The sequence below is a fragment of the Bos taurus genome, chromosome 2 (assembly GCF_002263795.3).
Source record: "Bos taurus isolate L1 Dominette 01449 registration number 42190680 breed Hereford chromosome 2, ARS-UCD2.0, whole genome shotgun sequence".
Taxonomy (NCBI): domain Eukaryota; kingdom Metazoa; phylum Chordata; class Mammalia; order Artiodactyla; family Bovidae; genus Bos; species Bos taurus.
The window spans coordinates 21,946,278-21,971,302 of record NC_037329.1 but is presented as its reverse complement, the minus strand read 5'-3'; the positions used below and the strand labels follow the sequence as shown (position 1 = coordinate 21,971,302).

Genomic DNA, 25,025 nt, shown 5'->3' with positions numbered 1-25,025 from the left:
TGCATGCTTTCAAGGATTGTAGACAGAAAAATCTAAGTGCTTTAGCAGTCTCTACAAAGCTGGAAAAAATGCTTTAGTGGTGTTCCACAGGGAATTTTGGAAGCATATCACTGCCACAAAGAATGCCTTTTTTTCCTTGGAGTAGACTGGGAGGAGGAAGCAGAAATGGTAGTTTTTCTCATTATTATACCTCAGACCATGTAGTACAGTTCACAGAGAGCAGGGGACACCTTTTCCCGTCAACTTAACCGTGACTAACACCTGTCATGGGCCCTAGCCCAGGTCAGAGAGGAATGGCAAGGGGGACAGCCAGTGGTTAAAGGAGGGCTGGCTCAGTGCTTCTGGCTCGGGTCCAAGATGCCAGCAGATTCTTCCTCCCTGCATCTAAGAGCCCTCTCTGACTATGCCCCCAACATTATTAAACTCCTTGTTATGGGTTAAAAAGTAAGAGTCCATAGTGATAGGATTCAACTTCAACAAGTTCTAGTATCTTGCACTCACTATTACATATCAACAATTCTTTTGTTGCTTATATTTCCCTAAAAATACATGACCTGAAAAATTTTGTATCTAACAGAGATCAGGAAGATAGGTATTTAAAAATAATAAGATGACAAGTTTAAAAATAAGTAAAAAGTAAAAAAAAAAAAAAAAAAAGAGGTCAGAAGTGCTATAAATGTAGAAAACTAAAACATTAAATAGGACGTCACCTGTCATATCAACCATTAAACACATTTCTTGTCCTGATGGAAATCTAATCAGTAGTGGCCTTAGGCAGGAGGTGAGGGGTGGGATTTTCTACAAAGGGACACTTGGGACTTTCTGGAGCAATGAAATGTTCTATATTTGATTGCAGGTGGGGCTTTACACAGGTGCATACATTTGTCAAAGGTCACCAAATTGTACATGTAACTGAGTACATTTTACAGTATGTAAAAGATACTCAATAAAATTCACTTATAAAGAATTCTTGGGAAATGAGCCTATAAAGAGGTATGGGTTCATTTGTAGAGTTTCCCCCATTTATAGAAAAAAAGAACTTTCTCAAGAGCTAGGGCATCAGTTGTTTCCTTACTATGAACTTGCACAACAGCCCTGAGTCATTCTAAAGTTATGATGCAAACTATGAATATACCCACACTTAGGGGTCCCTTCCTGTTGAGTGGGCAAGAAGAAGGAGTTGTAAATCTCTTAAGAAGGTGCTAAACAATCTGCAGCTTGTATTAAAGCTTCTGCTTTTGGAGAGAAATTCGACAGCAAAGGTGACCTTTCATCAAACATTGCTGGTATATAAGTACAGAAACTTAGAAATCATCAAGGAAAATGTTTAAGTTGTATGAGAGAGAAAATTAAATAATATAAAATAGGTCACCAGCAAATCTATAGCATTAGTGGATTTTCACTGGATGGTTCTAGAAGCTAAGGAAATAGAAGATAACAGGGTTGATTCATTCAAGTTACTGTAATGTAGCAGCACAAAAATTTTAAAAAAGATATACAAACAAGGGTACAAGTAGTAGCCATTAGAGACATCTATAACTTGCTATTGAAAGAATCTTAATAACTCCAATATAAAACTCAGGTTTGAGCATTTCTGACCAGTTATGATAACTTGTTCAAGTTATAGCTAGATAAATCTCAGGCTGGAATCAAGATTGGTGGGGAAAATATAAAAACCTCAGATATGCAGATGGCACCAATCTAATGGCAGAAAGCGAAGAGGAACTACAAAGCCTCTTGATGAAAGTGAAAGAGGAGAGTCAAAAAGCTGGCTTAAAACTCAACATTCAGAAAACTAAGATCATGACCTCCAGTCCTATTTCATGCAAATAGAAGGGGAAACAATGGAAACAGTGAAAGACTATTTTTGAGGGCTCCAAAATCACTGCAGATGGTAACTGCAGCCATGAAATTAAAAGACACTTGGCTCCTTGGAAGCTATGACAAACCTAGACAGCATATTAAAAAGCAGAGACATCACTCTGCCAACAAAGTTCTGTCTAGTCAAAGCTATGATTTTTCAGTAGTCATGTATGCATGTGGGAGCTGGACCATAAAGAAGGCTGAGTACCGAAGAATTGATGCTTTTGAACTGTGGTGTTGGAGAAGATTCTTGAGTCCCGAGGACTGCACGGAGATCAAACCAGTCAATCCTAAAGGAAATCAACCCTGAATATTCATTGGAAAGACTGATGCTGAAGCTGAAGCTCCAATACTTTAGCCACCTGATGCAAAGAGCTGACTCACTGGAAATGACCCTGATGCTGGGAAAGATTGGAGAAAAAGGGGATGACAGAGGATGAGATGGTTGGATGGCATCACTGATCCAATGGACATGAATTTGAGCAAACTCCAGGAGATAATGAAGGACAGGGTAGCCTGGCGTGATACAGTCAGTCCATGGGGTCGCAGAGTTGGAAACGACTGAGCAACAAAGGTAACTTCAAGGAAACCATGAAGAGTTAAGGACTAACTTAGGAGGCCATATAAAAAACATTAAGTTTTCATAACTCACAAAAAGGCTCAAGCCATAGCTATGACTTATCAGTCTCCAAGAGTCTAAATATTAGGGGGAGAGAAAGTGAAAGTGAAGTCGCTCAGTCGTGTCCGACTCTTTGCGACCCTATGGACTGTAGCCTACGAGACTCCTCCATCCATGGAATTTTCCAGGCAAGAGAACTGGAGTGGGTTGCCATTTACTTCTCCAGGGGATCTTCCCGACCCAGGGATCAAACCCACGTCTCCCACATTGTAGACAGACACTTTTATCACCTGAGCCACCAGGGAAGTAGGGGGAGAGAGGATGACTTCAAATAGAAGGGGAAAATATGGAGCAAAAAGCAGAAGATGAAAATTACAGATCCAAATCATTGAACATAAGGTATGATATAAGTATTTACTAAAACTAGTGAGCTGACTCTTTTAGAATGGGTCCACAAAGTTAGACAGCAACATGGGAAGGCCAGATTATCCCATGACAGCCTCTACTTGCTTGGGACCCCAAATGCTGTGACCAACGAGGTCAGCAGAGTTGATTTCTGTTCCATGAAGCTAATGAATGGGGATCTTACCACCAATGATTATTTCCTCACCAAAATTCTAAAGGCTCTAAAATAGCAATTGTGAAAGAATTTCTAGTAGCTTCCTTTTCAAACCCTCAAACCAGTGATTTAAGAGTTATTTTATTTATTTAATTGGCCCAGACACAGAAATCTTCCAAAACTGCAGCTGGCTTGGAAAATTATAATTTGGTCTTCCGTTGGCCTGGTTCTTTGGAGCTGAGGAACTGATGTTTATCTTCCATCTTCCTCTTTCCATCTGGTTTTCCCTAATGGCTTTCAATTACTAATCCTTTCTGTGGGTGATATTATTGAAGGACAGATGAGATTCACACAAACAATTTCCTGGGTCACATTTGAATTTTCATCAATTATTTCAAGCATGAGATTTTCTGGTGGGGTCTAGCTTGTCCTGACACATGACTGGTACTGTGAGTTTGGGGAGACGCCCCTCTGCCATGTCGGCTTCTTTGAGCATATCCCTAAAGATGTGTCTCCATCCACCGCCCTTCACAAGCTACTTCATGTCACAAAGACAATTTTTCTAAAACTGTCTAGAAAATATATATTTTATATATATACCATATATCAGATGGTGTATCTGTGGAATGAAGAATGGCGTTCCCTGATGCACAGAGACATTCTAAAGATTCTGAGAGCAGGGGACACCCTACTTTCCCGTCAATTTGACTGTGACTAACACCTGCCATGGGACCCAGCCCAGGTCATAGAGGAATGGCAAGAGAGACAGCTGGTGATCAGAAGAGGGCTGGCTCAGTGCTCCTGGCTCAGGTTCAAGACTCCAGCAGGGCAGAGAAGATCTTCCTCCCTGCACATAAGAACTCTCTGTCATTGTTACAGATTAGTTCTTATTACAGATAAGAAAGCAAAGAGTCCACAGTGATAGAATTTAACTTCAACAAGTTTATAGTATTTTGCAATCACTACTACATACCAACAATTCCTTTGTAGCCCGTATTTCCCTAAAAACACATGACCTGAAAAACATTACAACTAAAATGACAGTCTTATTAAGAGACTCCACTTTGTGATGAAGCGAGTAGGAGCCTTTGGATGTTATCTTGTGAACTCAGAGGGCCGATGAAGCACTGAAAAGACAGATCTTGAAGAGTATCCTACACATGCTGTTTCTAGTGAAGATGGGGGAACAGTACTGAGACCATGAATCGGCATCTGGTTGGTGATCACTCTGAGCCTAGAGGGCAATAACGTGTCACGTACAAGGAAGGCCACTTTACAAAATCTCATTAATACTCATAACCACCAGTGCAATGGAATCCATAGACCTACTGTAGTCTTTAAAAAAAAAAGGTCTATGGATTCCATTGCACTGGTGGTTATGAGTATTAAAGACTACAGCAGACTGAGATCTAGGGAGATTAAGGGCTTGCTAAGAACACACATATCTGTATATATATACACTGACCATGCCAGCTTCCAAGTGGCACTAGTGGTAAAGAATCCGCCTGCCCATGCAAGAGACGTAAGAGAAGCAGGTTTGATCCCTGGGTTGGGAAGATGGAGGAAATGCCATTTTTCCCAGGAGGAAATGGCAACCCACTTCAGTATTTTGCCTGGAGAATCCCACGGACAGAGGAGACTGGTGGGCTACAGTCCCTAGGGTGGCAAAGAGTCGGACACGACTGAGTGACTTAGCATATACACTGATCACGCAGGCTCTTTCTTTTAAAAACTGTACTTGATTTCTTAAGAAGGTCATTGAGAAGAGGACAAATCCACTATGAGAAGTTCTGTATGGAAGTTATAGTCTCCTCATAAATTACTCAATTGATTTTTTAATACAAATAAGTGACGCTGGGCCCATGCGGCAGTTCTCTAAGGGTCTGTTCTCCCTGAACAACTGATCCTAACCTTGAACCAACCACACGAGACACCTGACAAGGGGAAGAGGGATGGATGAGGATAAAGGCAGAGTAAAGGAGAACAAGAGGAGCATAGCGTGGGGAGGAGCAAGGAAGAAAAAGAGGCCCCAGAGGCCAAGAAAACACAAAATCCAGTAATCAAATGGTTTTCTTCAGACTATTTCATGCTGCCCACTTCTCTGATATTGTTACTTTTATAATGATTAAATTTAAGTTTGGGTTTCTTATGAATTCTACATTGAGATGATACAGAAACAGAAAATGTGCTCTATGTATTTTTAAGCAAAGTAAAAACACTGGGAAGAGTGGCTTTGTGGGAGACTAAGACAATTAGCAAACCAGACAGTCCATGCTCCGTCTGCTTTCCCAGGGGATAAAAACTCCTGTCACTTTACGAAGCTAACCAAAGAATTCCAGCAGTTATAGCATTTTTGGTAGGGCTTTCATTTCAACAAAGCTCTGTAATACGTATGCAGTCTAGGGATCCCCAAAGAAGTCTTTGAAAAAAAAAATTTTTAATGTACAGGAAATTCCTTAAATTATATATACACCATATATACATACCATATATACCATATTTTACATATATGTTTATATATATAAACATATCAAGAATTGCACTCATTCCAAAATTCTAGGGAAGGGAAACATGTATATACACACAGACACACATAGGTTATTTAGCTTGGTGAACTTCCATAAAACCAACAAGCTGATTTTGCCCCCTCTTGCCATCACAGGCTATCCTTATATATGAGACAGGTTTTGAGCTTAGAGGATTAATCCAAAAGGAAAGAGGTTCTGGCTAGAGTCAAGAGTTCTGACTGACTGTAGGTTTTTGAAATGCAAATTATGTATTTTATTTGACAACATGCATTATTAACAGTTACAGGAGACATTTTCAAAAGCATGGTTTTGGAGAATGTAAAGCCACATTACTAGTAAGTGCAGAATCATCACAAAACCACTGTGTTCTGCCATAGTCCAGGACCTGTTGAAGCAAGTGCACTATATTCATTACTTGGAAGAAGAAACTGTTCTCTGTGAGGGAAGGCGAGGGTGGGATGATTTGAGAGAATAGCACTGAAACATGTACACTACCATATGTGAAAGATGACCAGTCCAAGTTTGATGCATGAAACAGGGCACTCAAAGCCAGTGCACGGGGACAGCCCAGAAGGATGGGATGGGGAGGGAGGGGGAGGGCGGTTTGGGATGGGGGACACATGTACACCCATGGCTGATTCATGTCAATGTATGGCAAAAACCACCACCAGAATATTATAAAGTAATTAGCCTCCATTTATAATAAATATTAATTATTAATATTGTTAATAATAATTAAAAATAAACAAACAAAACAACCTTTTAGGGAAAAAAAATGTTATGGCCATAAAGCCATCCTGCCAGGGCTTCCCTGTTGGCCTAGTGGTTAAGCATCTGCCTCGCAATGAAAAGGACACTGGTTCAATCCCTGGCCCAGGAAGATCTCACATGCCACAGAGCAACCGAGCCTGTGTGCTACAACTACTGAACCCATGCACTGCAACTACTGAAGCCCACGTGCCTAGAGCCTGTGCTCTGCAGTAAGAGAAGCCAACACAATGAGAAGTGCGTGCTGCACCACACAGAGTGGTCCCTGCTCACTCACTTCAACTGGAGAAAACTTGTGTGTGGCAATGAAGGCCGATCACAGCCAAAATAACAAATAATAATACATGTTAAAAAAAAAATCCATCCTGTCAACCTTCCACAAAAGCTCAGACACTCAACTTAAATACCTTAAGGACTGAAAAAAACACATGTAGAATTCTCATCCTTCAATTCTAGAACAAAGAAAGACCTTAAGAGATCATCTGGCTCAAAACTTCCCAAAGTGGGTTTCATGAAACATTATTCTCCAAAATGTTCTGAATAGGGGTAAGGTGACTCAGATAAGTTTGGGAGAATTCTTGAGTGTCACAATGTACATTAGGGATTAGCAAAGCTGTACAGTCTACAGAAAAGAAATGATTAAGCTTATTTTTTTAAAAAAAACTTCATTTTTATCAAACCTATTTGAGCACAGAACCCTTTCTGCAGTATTTATTAAAATCCTGTAAACTACTGTTTTGTAGAAAAACCCTTGTCTTATATATTGAAAAAATGAAGTTCAGACAGGTTAGGGATTTGTCTCAAGGTCATACAGTTAGTAGATACACTGGAAACAGATTTCACCTTTCTAGACTTCACTTTAGTGCTCTTTCCTGTGCTGTGTTCTCATACAAAGCCTGTGCCTCCAGAAGGATCATAGACTATATAAACCAAACCGTGGATGTCATCTAGTCCAGAGCCCTCTTATTTAAAGGGGGAAACACAGTCTCAAGAGAGGTGAAAAAAGCTTGCCCCAGTGACAATGCCTGTAGCAGAACCTAGCTCTTAATTCCAATGCTCGTATCCTTTCCATAACAGTATACTAGCTCCTGCAAAGCCAACATCTTCCACCTCTGAGAAAAAGGAGTGATGGATAAGGGGATTTAGCTATTCAGGACCCAGTAAAATATTTATCAAAGTGCACTTGTGTCAGTAGGTATTTTAAACCATTTAAACATGATTGTCTTTACTTACAAATGTCATCCACTGTGACAGGGAATCAATGTTTCAAGCTGTTGAACAGGTCATCATCCCTGCCCTGTTGGATGACACCTGTAAATAAAATAAATCTAGTTTTGAGTGAGTAGATTTTAAGACAACTAGATTTAAGATGCATGCAGCTTAAAACAAAGAGGTAGTTTTTAAAAGATGATTCTTAATCAAGGGTTGCTGAAGAGAAACACTTTCCAGGGCCAGCTATTTCACTCTATGCCACTGGCCTTCAGCACAAAAATCCAGGTAATGATACAGGTAATATTGCCAGAATATAGAGGGCATCATGGCTCTTAGAACTAAAAGCTTCTTTCAGGCGCTAGCTATACCTCAGTCTCTTGCCTCTGTGAATATTATTTTCACTGTGTAGGAGGGGCAACCAAGGCACTATGAGGTTAAATGACTAGCCCTATGTTAATGTTAAATAACTAAGTGTCTTTAACTTGAGTCCCTTAATGTAGAAAAATGTATACAGAACACATCAACAAAGTTTATCATTAGGCTGACCCAATTTGAAAGACTTACAGACATTTAAAAAAATATTTTACAGATGTTAACTTAGAATATTCTAGACACATCTTCATAACATAATATCAGTGCTAGATATTTAAATACAAGCATTACTAAAAAAATGCCATGAATGAAAAATAAAAATGAGAAAATGGGAACTCGAGTGCAAAGAACAATATTAAATGCAGCATGCACTTAGGATTCTAAATTCTGGTTACTTCCAAAAAAGATCTGTAGTTCCTAACAAATTTAAGTATATAAAAACCATTTGCTATAGTCTATAATTTAATATGTTGGTTTCTCTGTAGCCACAAAATGCCACTCTAAGATCTGCCAGAAATTAAGATTTAGGTTAGACAATGCACATTTGAAATTTCCATTCTGTACCTAAATACTCCAAGATAATGGAAAGCATTCAATATTTTAGAATCCTGCCTTGAGGTAATATGACTGTCATAGTAACATTCCCCTCAAACTCACGTTGAGTGCTTACTTTGTGTCACAACACAAAGTGTCTGATTATTTTATACATACTATCTCAGTCAATCCTCCAAAGCTGAATATTATTACAATTTTACAAATAAAGAACATTAAAGCACAGAGAATTTAAGTAACTTGCTGAAGTTCACGCAACTGGTAAAATTTTAGAATTTACGCACAAATCTATTTGGTGACAGAATCAAGCTCAAATCACTATATAATACATTTATTTAATATGGCAACTTAAGATACTCAAAAATATAAGAATTCATTAAAACAATTACAATTAGAAAACATAAAACTTTCCCAACTAAATCCCACACAATATTAAATATAAGGAAATTCTCATTCTTTTTCTTGGGGGATTAAAGGGAGACTAGGGACAATTTTCAAGGTAAAATTATTTTAATGCCAAGGAATTAAAGGTTCTGATGTTAACCTTAAATATATTACAATTAAGACAAATGAAAACCTTAAACTGTCTTTCATAATGATAGAAAAGTATATCTTCCTGCTTTACTTTCTAAGTCCATAAAGAGGTAAATTCTCCTGTTACTCAAGACTGATTCTCAAAATAGTGTAACAGTTATTGAAAAACTGAATTTAACCATGTATATTTAAAAATACATGTTATCTATCAATCTTCTAAAGAAGAAAACTAATTATAAAGTAAATTACTTTTAAAGAAAACAAACTGATAATGTAACCCCCTTAATTTTTTTATGTAATATAGCTAGTACAAGTTATGCTTCTGATTAAGACTCAAACTTTTTTACTATAAAATTTGTTGGCCATTTTTCCAACAAATTTTTAAAACTGATAAAACAAGAAATAATCAGGAGTACAAAAACACACCTGACATATTTTAACTGAGTAAGAATCAGATATATGCAAAACTCAGCATCACAGAAACTAGACATTAAGGAAAAGGCACACCCTTTCCAAAGCACCATGGAGAAGTCAATCTCTTCTGGCAATAATGGTTTTCTTATAAGGACCCCAAACAGAAGAAGATAAAGTGTGGTTTCATGGTAGCTTACCCTTTTCTCTGACACCCCATCCTGGCCTGTAGAATCTTTCTCATCAAGTGTCTCTTTCAGGACTGGCATATGTTTTTGGTATGCTGGCTCTCTGTTTAAGGTTGTGTATCCTATGTGCTCATAAATTGGGTTTATCGTCATCTTGGCAATGTATTCTGCTGCCTTGGTTTCAATATAGAGAGTAATCAATCCATCAGTCACCAGATCGTGGATGGACTCAAAGCGCTTCTCCCCAACAAAGTGCTTTCCATCGTAGTAGAGCCTGAAGTTTCTGGTTTGACTTCCAAATCTGCCTCAATGAAATGGGAAAGATGTTTTTAAGAAAAGTAAGCAAGTGAATTCTTTCCGAAAAAAAAATTTAAAACTATTGCTCTGTGTGTGTCTTCTTTGTTTGTTTAAATAAACTGTGACTAATCTCTATGAATCATCTGGAATATGGAAAGTTAAACTTTTGAACACAAAGAATGAATTTGCAACAATGAGGGATAATTAGACCAAAGCAGGCCTACCCTAGAAGGTAAATTTTGTTCTTATTTATCTTTTTAAGCCACTTCATTATGACTCTAGGAAAAACAGTGGAAAATAAACCTCATATACTATTAGAACACAGTCAATAATCAACTGGTCAACTATATATGACATTTCTGTATTAGCATGTTCTTTCCAAGTTGATCAGTAAAAGTATTCAATATACTTCGGATCCCAGCATTCATGTCTTTTAGTGGGAAAGCACCACTAAGGGCTCACCTAGGTGTGATGCCAGCAATCATTTAAAGAAGAGCTGATTCCAGAACCTGAGTCATAGGTAGAGCAAGATGGCACAGAAACACACTTATGCTATTTTGAGCCGTGGGTTAAGGACACGCTCTTCTCTTTTACATAGTCATCCTTCTGTCTGCATGCTGAGTCTGGGCAAGAGATGCTTGGAATACATACAGGGCATATAAGTCATAAACTACTGGACTCGAGAAATTCTATTTTTACTTCAGAGTCACATTTCAGTGGCATTTAAAAAAAAACTGAAGAAGAATGGTTTATGATAATTTCAGTATTTTGCTTCCTGCGGTAAACCTCAGAAATGGATCCAAGTTGGCACAACTAGCCTAATGTCCTTCCAAGATGACAAAGACAAGAACATGCACTGACTTTAATAAAAGCTGATGCCAAAAGGCACTAAGGGCCATCTCACAGTCTCTGGAAGATAGCCCTGGGTGAGCCTAATTTAAAACCAAACAAATCAGAAAGGATATATTTAATTTCACTGTTAAAAATACACAGAACAGAGATGAACTAAACACTAAATTAATAGCTGTTTAAGTGTTTAAATAGAACTGCAAACTTATGCAACAATACTATTCTGGTATAGGTTACATTTCAAGAAGACAGAAGTGAGAATTTTCTTAAGATTTCAGTTTAAATGTGCCCTACAAAATGAATCATTTTTTTTTTTTTAAATAATGGCCTGAGGTATCTCTGATTCTGTCATTCAAATTAGACTTTAATAGTTATTTAATATAGAACCCAATATTCTATACATGCTGGTCCTTCTTCTAAAATAAAACTGATCTAGCTTTTGGTTCTTTAAAAGCAATTAAATTTTAGTTTATATTCAAGTGAATGATCCATATAATTCCACTTCCCATTCTCATTTTCCTCTAACGTTAAAGAGATATTTCTCCCAAGTAAATTTCCCTTATGATGTATGTCTAAAAAGTTGGAAGGTAAAATTTCTATACCAAAGTTAAATATACACTTTTTTTGAGTTAAATGCACTGCTTTTATTATTTCCTCTTCACTAATATTCACTGTTACTGCAAAATAAACATAGAAAGCCACTTTATAATTTTTGTAAGGTTCATACAGCAATAAACACAGTATTGTTTAACATTAAGCTCTTTTATATTTCACTTGCATTCAAGGCAGTTCAGTAAGGGATTAGACCATTTTATTCCACAGGGGCTTAAGATTTTACAAATAAGCAGTTTCACAATGTGCATGGCACTTAAAGACCATCTAAGCAACAGTGGCAGGTGTTTGTCACTCAACTGTCTTCTGAAATCTGCTAAGTATGGGAGCAGAGGGCAGAAGGGAAGATGGCTGAACTGGCCTCACAGGGGTGGGATGGTTAACTGAAAAAGTGGAAATCTAAGGTTAGACTTATTGACCTTTTACAATGAAGCTCTTTCCAAGCCATTCAAGGAGGGGTTTCCTGGCTACTTCTATGTTATTGGGCAAAAAAGTCTAAGTAAGTTTGTTCTCAACTTAGTGACTTTAAGAGATGTGTGCATGATTCCCAACTTCCAACACAAAGACAAGACGAAATGCTGAATTTTAACAAGTTTATCTTTAGGTGGTTTTCTAAAAAATGATTATAATAATATATATGACCTTATTCATATACAGAAAAGTTACATTTCTATACAGTGATACATGAAACCAAGTCAGTCCAGTATCCCCCTCACATTATGAAAACCAAGAAACTCAATGTTTAACAAGATCTAACATATACACTCAAACCCACATAAGATCTGAGTTATTGTTTATGTCCCAGTACAAAAGACCTTTGCAGTCTTGAAAGAGGGTTTGGACAGGGGAAGGCAAGTCCTGGTTCCTTTGTGTTTAACAAAAAACTTCAGGCTTTTGCATCAGACAAATTAAGTTTATATCCTGGGATCTGCCACTCAGTGAGGAGATTTTGGGAAAATCATTCTTCAGATTCTGCACCAAGATACAGGAATAACATTACTCTATACAAAGTAACATTACTTGACTGTGAGGATTACATAAGAATATTTAAGATAAAGTTACATACAGTTAACCCTTGAACAACACAGGTTTGAACTGCACTGATGACTTGGGTTTTTTCAACAGTAAATCCTATAGCAAGCACTACATTATCTGAGGCTGGCTGAATCCGCAGATCTGATAGTGGATATCACAGATAGAGAGGGCCAACTGTAAGTGATATGTGGATTTTCACTGAGCAGAGAGTAGGCATCCCTATTCATGACACTGTTCAAGGGTCAACTGTAGATAGTAGGTTCAACTGCAGTCTCCTGTCTCCTTTGCTAGCTTAGACTTCTGCAGAGAATAACAGAATGATTATCAAACAATAAAGTAAAACAAAATTAATTCAATAATAGGTACTGAAGTAAAACTGGTTGTGTAGGAACATCTGCACTGGTTGACTTTACAGCCAATGAAAGGCAAAGAGGAGTTCCTTGTGAGTTTTTTCACTCAGGATGCCCCAGGTTTATACTATGTGGTTAACTGAGTGGAACTATAAACAGAGCACAAAGAGGGGAGGAGAGAAGCTGGAAGAGTCCTTCCACAGGGCCTTGGGAGTTAGGTTTCCAATTTCAGAGAAAAGAGGTCAGTATATATACTTGTATTGAAAGCAGGATGTTTTAAATGGACCCAGCGATAACTCTGGTGGCTCAGACAGAAAAGAAACTGCCTGCAATGCAGGAGACCTGGGTTTGATCCCTGGGTTGGGAAGATCCCCTGGAGAAGGGAATGGCAACCCACTCCAGTATTCTTGCCTGGAGAATCTCATGGACAGAGGCACCTGGCAGGCCCTGATCCATGGGGTCACAAAGAGTCAGACATAACAGAGACTAACACACACACACACACACACACACACTGAACTCTTGAAAGCAGAATATTAATTTGTAAAACCTGTTAATGCTAAACCATTTTCCCTTAATGTTTATAGGAAAACATTCTTTTCATCTTTTCATATATTCACCCTCTGCTTCTGCCCTTATTTTTAAATAGCTGTTCATTTTTTGATGAACGTGTTCAAAACTGTATAGGTCCAACTCTCACCTAGATAGAGTTCAACAAGATGAAAATTTGTTTTCTCCAAAGTGGCACTGCAGCTAACAGAAAAGAAAGACCAGAATAATCTGTTCTGTACTGCTACTGCTATACATAATTATGACTTTCTAGAAAGAATGCCTTTTTATCCAGTGACTTCAGGTTTTGGTTTTCATGTTTTGAAAAACTGTTTTAATGCTGTGCCCATTTACATTCAGATGAATTTCAAAATACATAATTCTAAGAACTTTAAAAAGTGAACAGAACCCTTAATACCATCCTTTCTATTTTTTAGCAAGTAAACTGCACTTACAAAAGAAAAACTCAGTCTAAAGGTACAAAATGATGAAAACAGATACAAAGAATGACCTTTGGGGTCTTACTTTACTTTTTTCTGAAATAAAGAATTAGTTGTGATTTGAGCCCAAAGTATTGGGAAGTATCTCTTCAAAGGAAAGCTCTAAGCTAACAGATGTTTCCTGTTAACAAACAGAAAACAAAACATATACAACACATTTATCTAAGCTAACAATAAAATGTTAGAACTATTTCCAGAAACCAACATACAAAAACAATTTTATTTATCATAAATACATATTTGTATATTTTTATTAGAGTCAAAGAAGCTAGTAGTAAAATATCTCATAAATTCTTCTAATCATAAACATACTCTTGGAAGAAGGTTAAAAGAGAGACAAGAATATGAGGAGGCGTTCACTTGAATACTAAAAATGAATTTAAATTAACTAAGAAAGGCTGAGGGAGAGAGAACATAGCTATACACAATTTCAAAATATTTTCTCCATCTAAAACTTTTGTTAGGATACTACTTTTTTCCTATCTTGCTGTACAATTCTGGATGGCAAAATGGGACAAAATATTAAGATATGTGAACTCAACGATGATATTCCCTTGGCAAAATAAATCATCCTGAGGAAAGGAGCAGACAAGTGTATCTAACTAAACCTTCAAAGGTGGCACCAGGCAGCTCTGGAAGGTGGAACTGATATGGAAGAATTATTGCAGAAGATCTGTTTAAGAAACAGATATGCCCTCACATTCACCAATCTTGTCCCCTTCCCCACGCAGGTGGAAGACTTGAGCTCTGTTCTCTGGATAGCAAATCAAGGAGATTTTGAACTGAGGAACACCAGACAGATTGGAAAGCAGAGATATCATCCTGTAAACTAAGTGAGTTTTAAACACTGAAGACTGAGACTTCATCTCTCTTTCCTTAAAAAAAGAATGGAAGATTCTTCCCTGGGAAATATTATCAGCTCAGCTGAAAACACATAAAATAGAGACATCATCCTATATTTGGGAGGCTTCCCTCAAGCTCTCAGAACTACTAGTCAACTTTTTAGTTTTTATTTGCCTCAAGATATTTTCTAATTTCCCGTGTGATTTCTCCTTTGACCCAAGAGTGTGCTGTTTAATTTTTACACGTCTGTGAATTTTCCATTTTTCCTACTGCTTGACTTCTAATTTCATTTCATTGTGACTGGAAAAGATTTTTGGTATGATTCAGTTTTCTTACATTCCTTAAGATGTGTCTGGTGACCAACATGTGATATATGGATGTTCTCTGTGTGCTTGAGAAGAACGTGTATTCTGCTGCTGTTGGATGAGTGTTCTGTACAGGTCTGTTAGGTCCAACTGATGTATAGTGTTGTTCCAGTCCTTCCTTTTCTTTCCTGTCTAGTTCTATTCATTTAGTGCCAAATAAACTTAAATTATGAGCAGTAGGCTGAGGATCAACTGATATCTGAGGAAAATCTCTTTGATGAAGGATAAAGGCAAACAAATGGAATCAAAACAAGCTGAAACAAACCAAAAGATGACAATATTTTTTAAATTATCAGTATGCTAAAAGAAACAAAGTAGGAAAGTTCATATTTCTATTCTTGAATAGGATTCAGCAAGAAGTATTAGGATGCTACAGAAAAGGAACAATGTAGAATACAAAAATAAGCAGAAAAAGAAAATATAACATAAATGAAAAATTTAAAGAAGAAATAAAAGATAAAGTTGAGAAGATATTTAAGAAGAACAAAATGACAAACAGATGAAAAATAGAAGAAAAATAAGATAATCAATCCAGGAAGTCCAACATCTAGGTAACAGGAGCTCTGAAAAGAGAATGGAGAAAATAGAAGGGGAAGAAATCTAAAAGGTAATTCAGGAAAATTTATCACAACTGAAGAATAAGTTTACGTAATGGAAAAAAATAGGCCCATATCAAAAGGGTAAACATGAAAAGATGCTCAAAGAGTGGTCCAGTAAATACAAATTAAATCTTCACAATGGTGAGCTTTTGTAACTCAGACGTATTAGCCACTGGCAAGGATATAGAGCAGCTAATAAAACCAATACCTGGCATACTTTTTAACAAAATGGTTTAAAATGATCCAGTAAATTTGAATATATGTATACTTATGACATAACAATTTTATTCCTATGTAATACTCCATACAATATAAATGACTATGTGCTCTAGGAAAGAAATACACAAACAAACAGCAGGAGCAATGCTAAAAATGCCTAAACCTTGAAACCACATAAATTCCCAATACAACAAAAAAAATCCTGTGGTATACATACTGTGGTGGTTAATTTTCTAGGTTAACTGGAAGGGTGTTTTCAGATGAGATTCACATTTAAATCAGTGAACTTTGAGTAAAGCAGATTACTCTCCATAATTGGGTGGGTCTTAGTCAATTGAAGACCTAAATAGAACAAAATGACTGGCCTTGAAGCAATCTTTCTGAGGGAATTCCCCAGAAGACTGCCACTGGACTTTGCATCATCTGCTCTCCTGGGTCTCAGGCCTGCGTGCCCACACTGCAGACTTAGACTTGCCAGCCTCCACAATCATGTGAGCAGGTTTCTTGAGGTAAGTCTCCTTCCATATACATACACATCCTATTGGTTCTGTTAGGAGAACCCTGACTAATACAATAAAATACTATACAACAAGGAAAACATATATGCAACAATCTGAATGAATTTAAAAAATATGCTGGGAAAAAAATAACATGTCACAAAACAGCACATACAGTGTGATTCAATTATACAAAGACCAAAAGCAGGCAAAATTCAACTGCATTATATCAGAATGTGTATGTGGATGGTAATTCTATAAACAAAAGCATGAAAAAGATAATTATAAAGTGAGTCTAGTGGTTAACGGCAGTGAGGAAAGTAGAGATAATTATAAGAAAGCAAAACATAAGAACCTTCTGGAAAGTGAAGTGAAGTCGCTCAGTCGTGTCTGACTCTTTGTGAACCCATGGATTGCAGCCCAAGACACTCCTCTGTCCATGGGATTTTCCAGGCGAGAATAGTGGAGTGGGTTGCCATTTCCTTCTCCAGGGGATCTTCCCAACCCAGGGATCGAACCCGCGTCTCCCACATTGTAGGCAGACACTTTGCCGTCTGAGCCACCAATGGTAGTCCAAAGTCTGGACTACCGTTAAAGTATAATACTTGATTGGTAGGGATTATGTACGTGTATGTATATTTAAATGTAATCTATTTTAATACTGTACACATAAGTTTTATGTATTTTTATATGGTTTACTTTATAGTAAATTTGTACAAAGAAGGAATTCTCTGGTGGCCCAGAGGCTAGGACTCTGCACTTCCACTGCAGGGGACACAAGCTCAATCCCTGGTCGGGAAACTAAGATCCCTCATGCCACCATGATCTGGCAAAAATATTTTTTTTGTTTAAAGAATAAAAGCATAGAACATAGCATCCACACGAAACTCAAAGACCTTACCTTGAAAGAGAAAGCAACAAGAAACAGATTCCTTATAAGTGCTTTACATGGAATCTAAGAATATAAATTTAGTAAGAGAATTCAATGCTCAGCTTTTAAAATAGTGACATGAAAAAGATTATACAGCTGAGAGAAACTAAGTATCAAAATACTATTACTATAAATCCAATAAATGACTAGAAATGGTAGGGCATAGAATCAACAAGACTAAAAATGGCGGCATGGAGGTAAGACCTGAAGAAACATACTGAGAGTAGTAAAATAAAACAGCACATCGATTATGGGGTAGACTACACACACAGAGGGCTTCCCAGGTGGCTCAGACAGTAGAGAATCTGCCTGCAATGCAGGAGATGCGGGTTCAATCCCTGGGTCAGCAAGATCCCCTGGAGAGGAAATGGAAACCCACTCCGATATTCCTGCCTGGGAAATCCCATGGACAGAGGAGCCTGGTGGACTACAATCCAGGGGGGCCATGAAAGAGTTGGACAGAACTAAGCCACTAAACAACAACAAACACAGAAGATTAAGAAAATACAACATTAAAAAACGCCCCTGAGGTTCAGATGGCAACAAACAGAACAGAAAACTTAGGCAGAAATATAATTTGGGAAATATTCCAGGAGGAAAAGAACTAAATCTCAAGAAGAAAGAGTACATTGTCTGATGGATAAGTTTATTAAAGAATTATCAACATTAAAATATGTCCTAGTTTAAGCTACTGAATTTGAAAAACAAAGAATTTTCAGATCACCAGGCAGGAAACAGTCCATATAGGGGTGGAGGGTAGGGCTGGCGGGGAGGAGGAGGAAGACTGTTTCCAGATTTCTCTACAGTAACAATAAATGTCAAAAAACAGAGATGTGATAACCATACAGTGAGGATACTCTATCCAGACAAGCCATTCTTTAAAGACACCAGAAAGACACTCCTGATAATAAAGGCATATGTTCATTTCAAAAACAATGTTTAGAAGTCAATGAATGGGGCCTTCCTTGGTAGCTTAGCAGTAAAGAATTCACTTGTCAATGCAGGAGACATGAATTTGATCCCTGATCCAAAAAGATCCCACATGCCGCACAGCAACGAAGTCTGTGTGCCACAACTACTAAGTCTTGCTCTAGAGCCCAGCAGGCACAATTACGGAAGCCCATACGCCTTAGGGCTTGTGCCCTGCAACAAGAGAAGTCGCTGTGCAGTGAGAAGCCAGAGCACGACAACTAGCTGGTAGCCCTCGCTCTCTATAACTAGAAAAAAGCCCACATGGTAATGAAGAGCCAGCACAGCCAAAAATAAATACATGAAATTTTAAAATATATGTATACACTTTAAAAAATAAGTCAGTGAATGATAATATTAACTTGGGGGTATTTTTAAATATTGATACCTTTTAGAGTTCCCTAGTGGTCCAGTAGCTAAGACTGTGAGCTCCTAATGCAGGGGGCCCAGGTTTGATCTCTGGTCAGGGAACTAGATCGCAAATGCTGCAAGACCTGGCACAGCCAAATAAATAAATATTTAAAGTAAAAGGTTGATATCTTTAAGAAATGTCTAGGATTTTTACTTATATTAATAAATGACCATCCCTCACAAAGGAACTACATGTATTAGAATTTCACTTCCATGAAATCCATGAACCTTTCTTATTTATGAACTGCTGGATGAATTCCTCTATGTCTTTAGGATACCACTTAACAGAACTATTAGAATGAAAACAAATCCAAGCAAAGACTTGATAAGGAGGGTTGGTCTTGAAGACCTGTCCCACCATACTAACTGGTCTTCAAGAGGCCCCCAAAGTTCCTTAAATGCAGGGAGAAGCTTATCCCCTGGTAAAATCTCTTTACCATACAATTTTAGTGATAGTATCTTGAATCTTAAATTTGTAAAATCGCTCTTTACTCATCTCTTCCTCCTGTACCTACTCATTCTTCAGTCAGTTCAGTTCAGTTGCTCAGTCATGTCCGACTCTTTGAGACCCCATGAATCATAGCACGCCAGGCCTCCCTGTCCATCACCAACTCCTGGAGTTTACCCAAACTCATGTCCATTGAGTAGGTGATGCCATCCAGCCATCTCATCCTCTGTCATTCCCTTCTCTTCCTGCCCCCAATCCCTCCCAGCATCAGAGTCTTTTCCAATGAGTCAACTCTTTGCATGAGGTGGCCAAAGTACTGGAGTTTCAGCTTTAGCATCAGACCTTCCAATGAACACCCAGGACTGATCTCCTTTAGAATGGACTGGTTGGATCTCCTTGCAGTCCAAGGGACTCTCAAGAGTCTTCTCCAACACCATAGTTCAAAAGCATCAAATCTTTGGTGCTCAGTTTTCTTCACAGTCCAACTCTCACATCCATACATGACCACTGGAAAAATCATAGCCTTGACTAGACCTAGGACCTTTGTTGGCAAAGTAATATCTCTGCTTTTGAATATGCTATCTAGGTTGGTCATAACTTTCCTTCCAAGGAGTAAGTGTCTTTTAATTTCATGGCTGCAATCACCATCTGCAGTGATTTTGGAGCCCAAAAAAATAAAGTCTGACACTCTTTCTACTGTTCCCCCATCTATTTCCCATGAAGTGATGGGACCAGATACCATGATCTTAGTTTTCTGAATGTTGACTCATTCTTACCAACCCCCAACTTCCTCATTCTATCATAATCTCTGATTAATTAATGATCATTATACAGAATGTCAGGGGTAAGTCAATGGATGTCAGAGTCAAAAACATGCACAAGTAACACTGCTTTCCCTTGTAACAGAGGCAGTGATGTTGTGTTTTATACTGACAAGTGACGCAGTGATGTTGTATTTTATACTGACGAGTGACGCAGTGATGTTGTGTTTTATACTGACGAGTGACTGAGTAAGACTGGGAAAGATAATTTACTTAGGTATATGTCAGTATCATTACTCCAGAAAGAAGGTATATGTATAAGTTTGCACCATCACAGAAACATGTCTAAATTTCAATCAACTGTTCAACTTGATAGCTAACTGAAGTACAATGAAAGATTTGAAAATGAGAATATGTTAAAATAAATGCATATAATACAATGAAAAATATATGAAAGAAAACCAGGTGACAATTTTCTGGAACTATAATATTAGCTTGGCAAAGCTATTAGTTAATAATGTGCTTTTACTGAGCCTTACCTATACCTATTGGTTCATCTGCCGATCACAAAATAAAAATGTATGTTGAATGAATAAAGTATAAGAACTCCGGCTTCTCCTACTTTAAAAAAAACCTTAAGATTGAAAGATAAAACTCTGGAGACAGAAAAGATCTTTGTGATTGTCCTGTTGTTTTTCAGTTGCTCAGTTGTGTCTGACTCCTTGCGACCCCATGGACTGTAGCACCAAGCTTCCCTGTCCTTCACTATCTCCTGGAGTTTGCTCAAACTCATGTCCACTGAGTCAACGGTGCATCCAAGCATGTCATCCTCTGTCATCCCCTTCTCCTCCTGCCCTCAATCTTTCCCAGCATCATGGTCTTTTCCAATGAGTCAGCTCTTTGCATCAGGTGGCCAAAATACTGGAGTTTCAGCTTCAGCATCAGTCCTTCCAGTGAATATTCAGGGCTGATTTCCTTTAGGTTTGACTGGTTTGATCTCCTTGGTGTCTAAGGGACTCTCAAGAATCTTCTCCAGGACCACAGTTCAAAAGCATCAATTCTTTGGTGCTCAGCTTTCTTGATGGTCCAACTCTCACATCCACACATGGCTGCTGGAAGGCCTGCAGGTCCCACCCAGACCTTCAGATACAGAATCTTGTTAACAAGATTCTGAGGTGATTCTTATGTGGATTAAAGTTAAGAGAAAGATAAGTCTACTCCAACTCCCTCATAATATAGATGAAACAATTAAGAGATCCAAGCTCCTAAAACTGTAAAATAGGCAGGCTAATATACACAAACCAACAATTCCAAAGAAAACAAATTTTTAAAAAACCCAATCCATTGTTTAGAGACTGCTTTACAGTCTCTCCCTGGAAGCCCAACCTGATTTCATGTACGCCATTCTCCCCAAGCATCTCTAAGCATGATCGAATCAATATGTTCCCCCAGCAAACTTATCAACTTTCTCATCTCTTCCACACCTTTAGAAAGTCATTCCTATCTAATATCCCTTAACAGAATCACCACCTACCCAGTCAACCCTGTCAAAACTTTCATAACTACCTGAGAGTCTTCGAACTCCCTCTACATTTAAACTTTATTTATTGATCTTTTTGAATATATGTAGACTCCACCCATTCTTCCTACAGCTACCAAGGTTTATCCCAAGACAGATCCTATCACATCACTTTCTGTCTTAAAAATTGTTAATGGTTCATTACAGTTGAACAGACTGAGTAAAGACTTCATTAATACTTTCCCTTAAGTTGACCAGCTATATGTAAAAAAAAAAAAGTATACTAAAAAATGCATGTAACAACAGAATTGCCAAAATATTAGCGGATTCCTAGAGTTCTGTCTGGTGTAACACATCTCTCAGTGTAATGATGTGGATAACAAGAACTCCTTTCCATATCAACACTGGGAGTAAATAAATGAAATACAATCTTCTAAATGTAGTAAATCAATTATAGTATCTTCTGTTACCCTCAGTTTTCATTTTACTATTAAATCAGAGACAGTATTGTGTCTAGTCAATGCTCAGACGGTAAAGCGTCTGCCTACAATGTGGGAGACCTGGGTTCAATCCCTGGGTTGGGAAGATCCCCTGGAGAAGGAAATGGCAACCCACTCAGGTACTCTTGCCTGGAAAATCCCATGGACGGAGGAGCCTGGTAGGCTACAGTCCATGGGGTCGCAAAGAGTCGGACACGACTGAGCAACTTCACTTTCACTTACAGAAAAGTATCGTACACACATCATAATCTTATCAAAACCAGGGAAGATCTGGAAACATCAGTCTATTTGTATAACAAAGACAGATTTGGCTTATTCAAGAGTTGGTGACCAGTCCCACTAAAAGTTTATTAAAATATTGTTTCCAAGAGCCTATAACTTCAGGATAAAGTCACACTACTATAAAGGTTTACAAAAGCATGGAGTTATATATATGTGTTAATGCTTAATAAGTGTGGGGGGCGGTACAAACACAAACTCACATGTTCATATATGTTTTCCAGCTTCCTACTATTTAATTCCTTTAAACAACAAAATGTTTTTATTTAGTCATTTCTGTATAAACTACACAATACTAAGTATTACAGACTGTGATTCAATGTTTTTCTTGAAGGTTCAGGTTTATTACAATGACTGTACTACTAAAATTTTGGTGTCTGAATACAGAAATATCACAGAGGCTATTGTAGTGTATTGAGTTGCCTTACCCTGATCTACATGGCCCCTAATTATTGAACTTACAGTTCTTAAATCTAACTTTATATTTTAAAAATCTGGGACTTCCCTGAGGATCCAGAGGCTAAGACTGAGTGCTCCCAATGCAGGAGACCCAGATTTGATCCCTGGTCAGGGAACTAGAACCCATTTGCCACAACTAAGAACTGGTGCAGCCAAATAAAAAAAATAAATACAAAAAAATAAAAATTCTTCTTTGCAGGTTATCACCTGTGCTCATCTTTTAATTCACTACTTAATCTGCAGTAAGCTTGGAAAAAAGACACAAGGGTTTAAAAATATTTTATATAAAGCTAGATTAAATAGATTATAGTGGGGATTCCTGAGCATTCTTTCACTATAAACATACAGGCTCTGTGCAACTATTTAGCCCCTCAAAGGCACTTCCCAGTCTCTTGGCTATACTTTGGAGACCTGGGGTTACCAACCGTCTGACCATCAGATAAGTAGGATGCTACTGTAGATGAGCAGAGACTGGCCTAAATTTGCTTATAGCTTTAAGTTTATTACCTAGAGGTCATTAACAATCTGCAAATGACTACATTAAATGTATCATAAAATGCCTTGCTTTAAAAATCAATTTATTAATATATAATTTATAGACAATAAACTGTACCCATTTAATGTGGATAATTAAAAGAGTTTTGACAGATGCTATTACCACAGTCAAGATTCAGCAACATTTTTAATACCCCCAAAAGTATGTTCATGTTCTTTTGTAGCCTATACCTCTATCTCTTGTCCTACTCAATGACTTATTTGCTTTTGGTCACTATAAATTTCTATTGTTTTATGTAAATGGAATCACACAGCACAAACCCCTTTGTGTTTGAATGTCTCAGTTCCTACCAAGAAGATTCACTTTAAACTGATGGATATTGTTCTCATAAGATTTTAAATACAACTAGACCAGGATTTTAGTTATGGAAAGCAATAAAGCAAATTTGTAATTGCTTTGTTTCTAAAGTTGTTCTTAAATATTTTAATATCTCCAACAATATTAGGCATCAGATATAATCAACCTGCTGGCCAGAAAAAAAAAAAGAATCATCAATATAGTTATGGTTGGTACTTGTTGACTTTTAATGGCTAGTAAGAGCTTAGAATGTAATACATAATGTATCTGTATGTATTCATTTTAATAACACAATTTAATATTTGAGTGTTATGTGCAACACACTATGTATGCACGCATGCTGAGTTGCCCAGTTGTGTCCAACTCTTTGCAATGCCATGGACCGTAGCACACAAGGCTCCTCTGTTCATGGGAATTCCCAGTAATCCCATACTGGAGTGACTTGCCACTTCCTACTCCAGGGGATCTTCCTGACTCAGGGATCAAACCTGTACCTCTTGCATCTCCTACACTGGGAGGCAGATTCTTTACCACTGAGCCACCTGGGAAGTCCCACACACTATGCATTATCCCAAATAATCCTTCCAATACATATGAGGTATTACTATTATAACTCATTTTATGATTAAAAAAACTGGGCTTTAAGGAGATAAATAATTTGTCCAAAGTCATACAGAAAATGCTGGAACCAGAGTTTGACTCCAGGACTGTCTGACTGCAAAACCATGTTCTGAACCATTGACCACATACTGATTTAAAAAAACAGGTCCAAAGCCCAATAATTAGGTCAAATGTATTTCTAAGAGTAATACAGCTAAGCAAACAATAAATAGAGCAATAAAGCAATAAACAGAACGAAAAATGGATTTCTTCAATTCCTTATTTTTATAAATAACTATCATAGGGAAGTATTCTAAGTCTGAAAATTATCCAATGCAATTTTATTAAATTAAATAAAAATTTGAAGAAACCAACATGAAGAAGAGTTATTGCCCTGGAGAACCTCAGTTCACCTGTAAAGATAAACAGACATGTAAATAGATTATTACTGTGGATAGTACCTTGTTCCTAGGGATACTCAAGGAATACATGAAGATCTTTTCAGAAAATAAACTAAAAACCATGTGATCAACAATATCAGGTATCAATGAATCATTAGAGACTGAAATATAACCCTGAACATTAGGTACCATTCATAAAAATAAAAACAACTCAGCCATAAATAGATTTCTGCGTGAGCCTAAAAACCTGGCAGCAAACATCTATTAGAATCCTTAGGGAAAATTTCGAAAGATCTAGCAAGAGGAGTCAATCTGTGGCTTGGAGAATGACCACAACTGATAGTGGAAGCAGAGCCAAAACCCAACACAATTGTCTGAAACAGGCAGATGGGGAGCAGGAGGAGAGAGAAACGCTCACTGAGAAGGATGACAAGAGCCATAGGGCAACTATTTTAATCTGGGGATAACATGAGACATTCAGAGGAGGGTTGTTCTAGGCTCAGGGAAAACAGGACAATGTAAAAAGTGTGGGTAGGTAGGATGACAAACTAGAAGAAGCGTTTAACATATTTA

The 25,025-nt window shown here is 37.6% G+C and overlaps 1 protein-coding gene across 4 annotated transcripts in view; it reads right to left on the bottom strand.

Annotated features, from left to right (window-relative positions):
* Window positions 1-25,025, bottom strand: part of CHN1 (chimerin 1) — a 202,251-nt gene that overhangs the window by 74,048 nt on the left and 103,178 nt on the right. For 2 of the 4 annotated variants that reach the window (XM_005202319.4, NM_001113247.1), the window contains 1 exon segment: window positions 9,619-9,907. The exons of 1 other annotated variant lie outside the window; for it this stretch is intronic. In XM_005202319.4, the coding sequence (XP_005202376.1) occupies window positions 9,619-9,907 (289 nt within the window). 4 annotated transcript variants of the gene reach the window in all.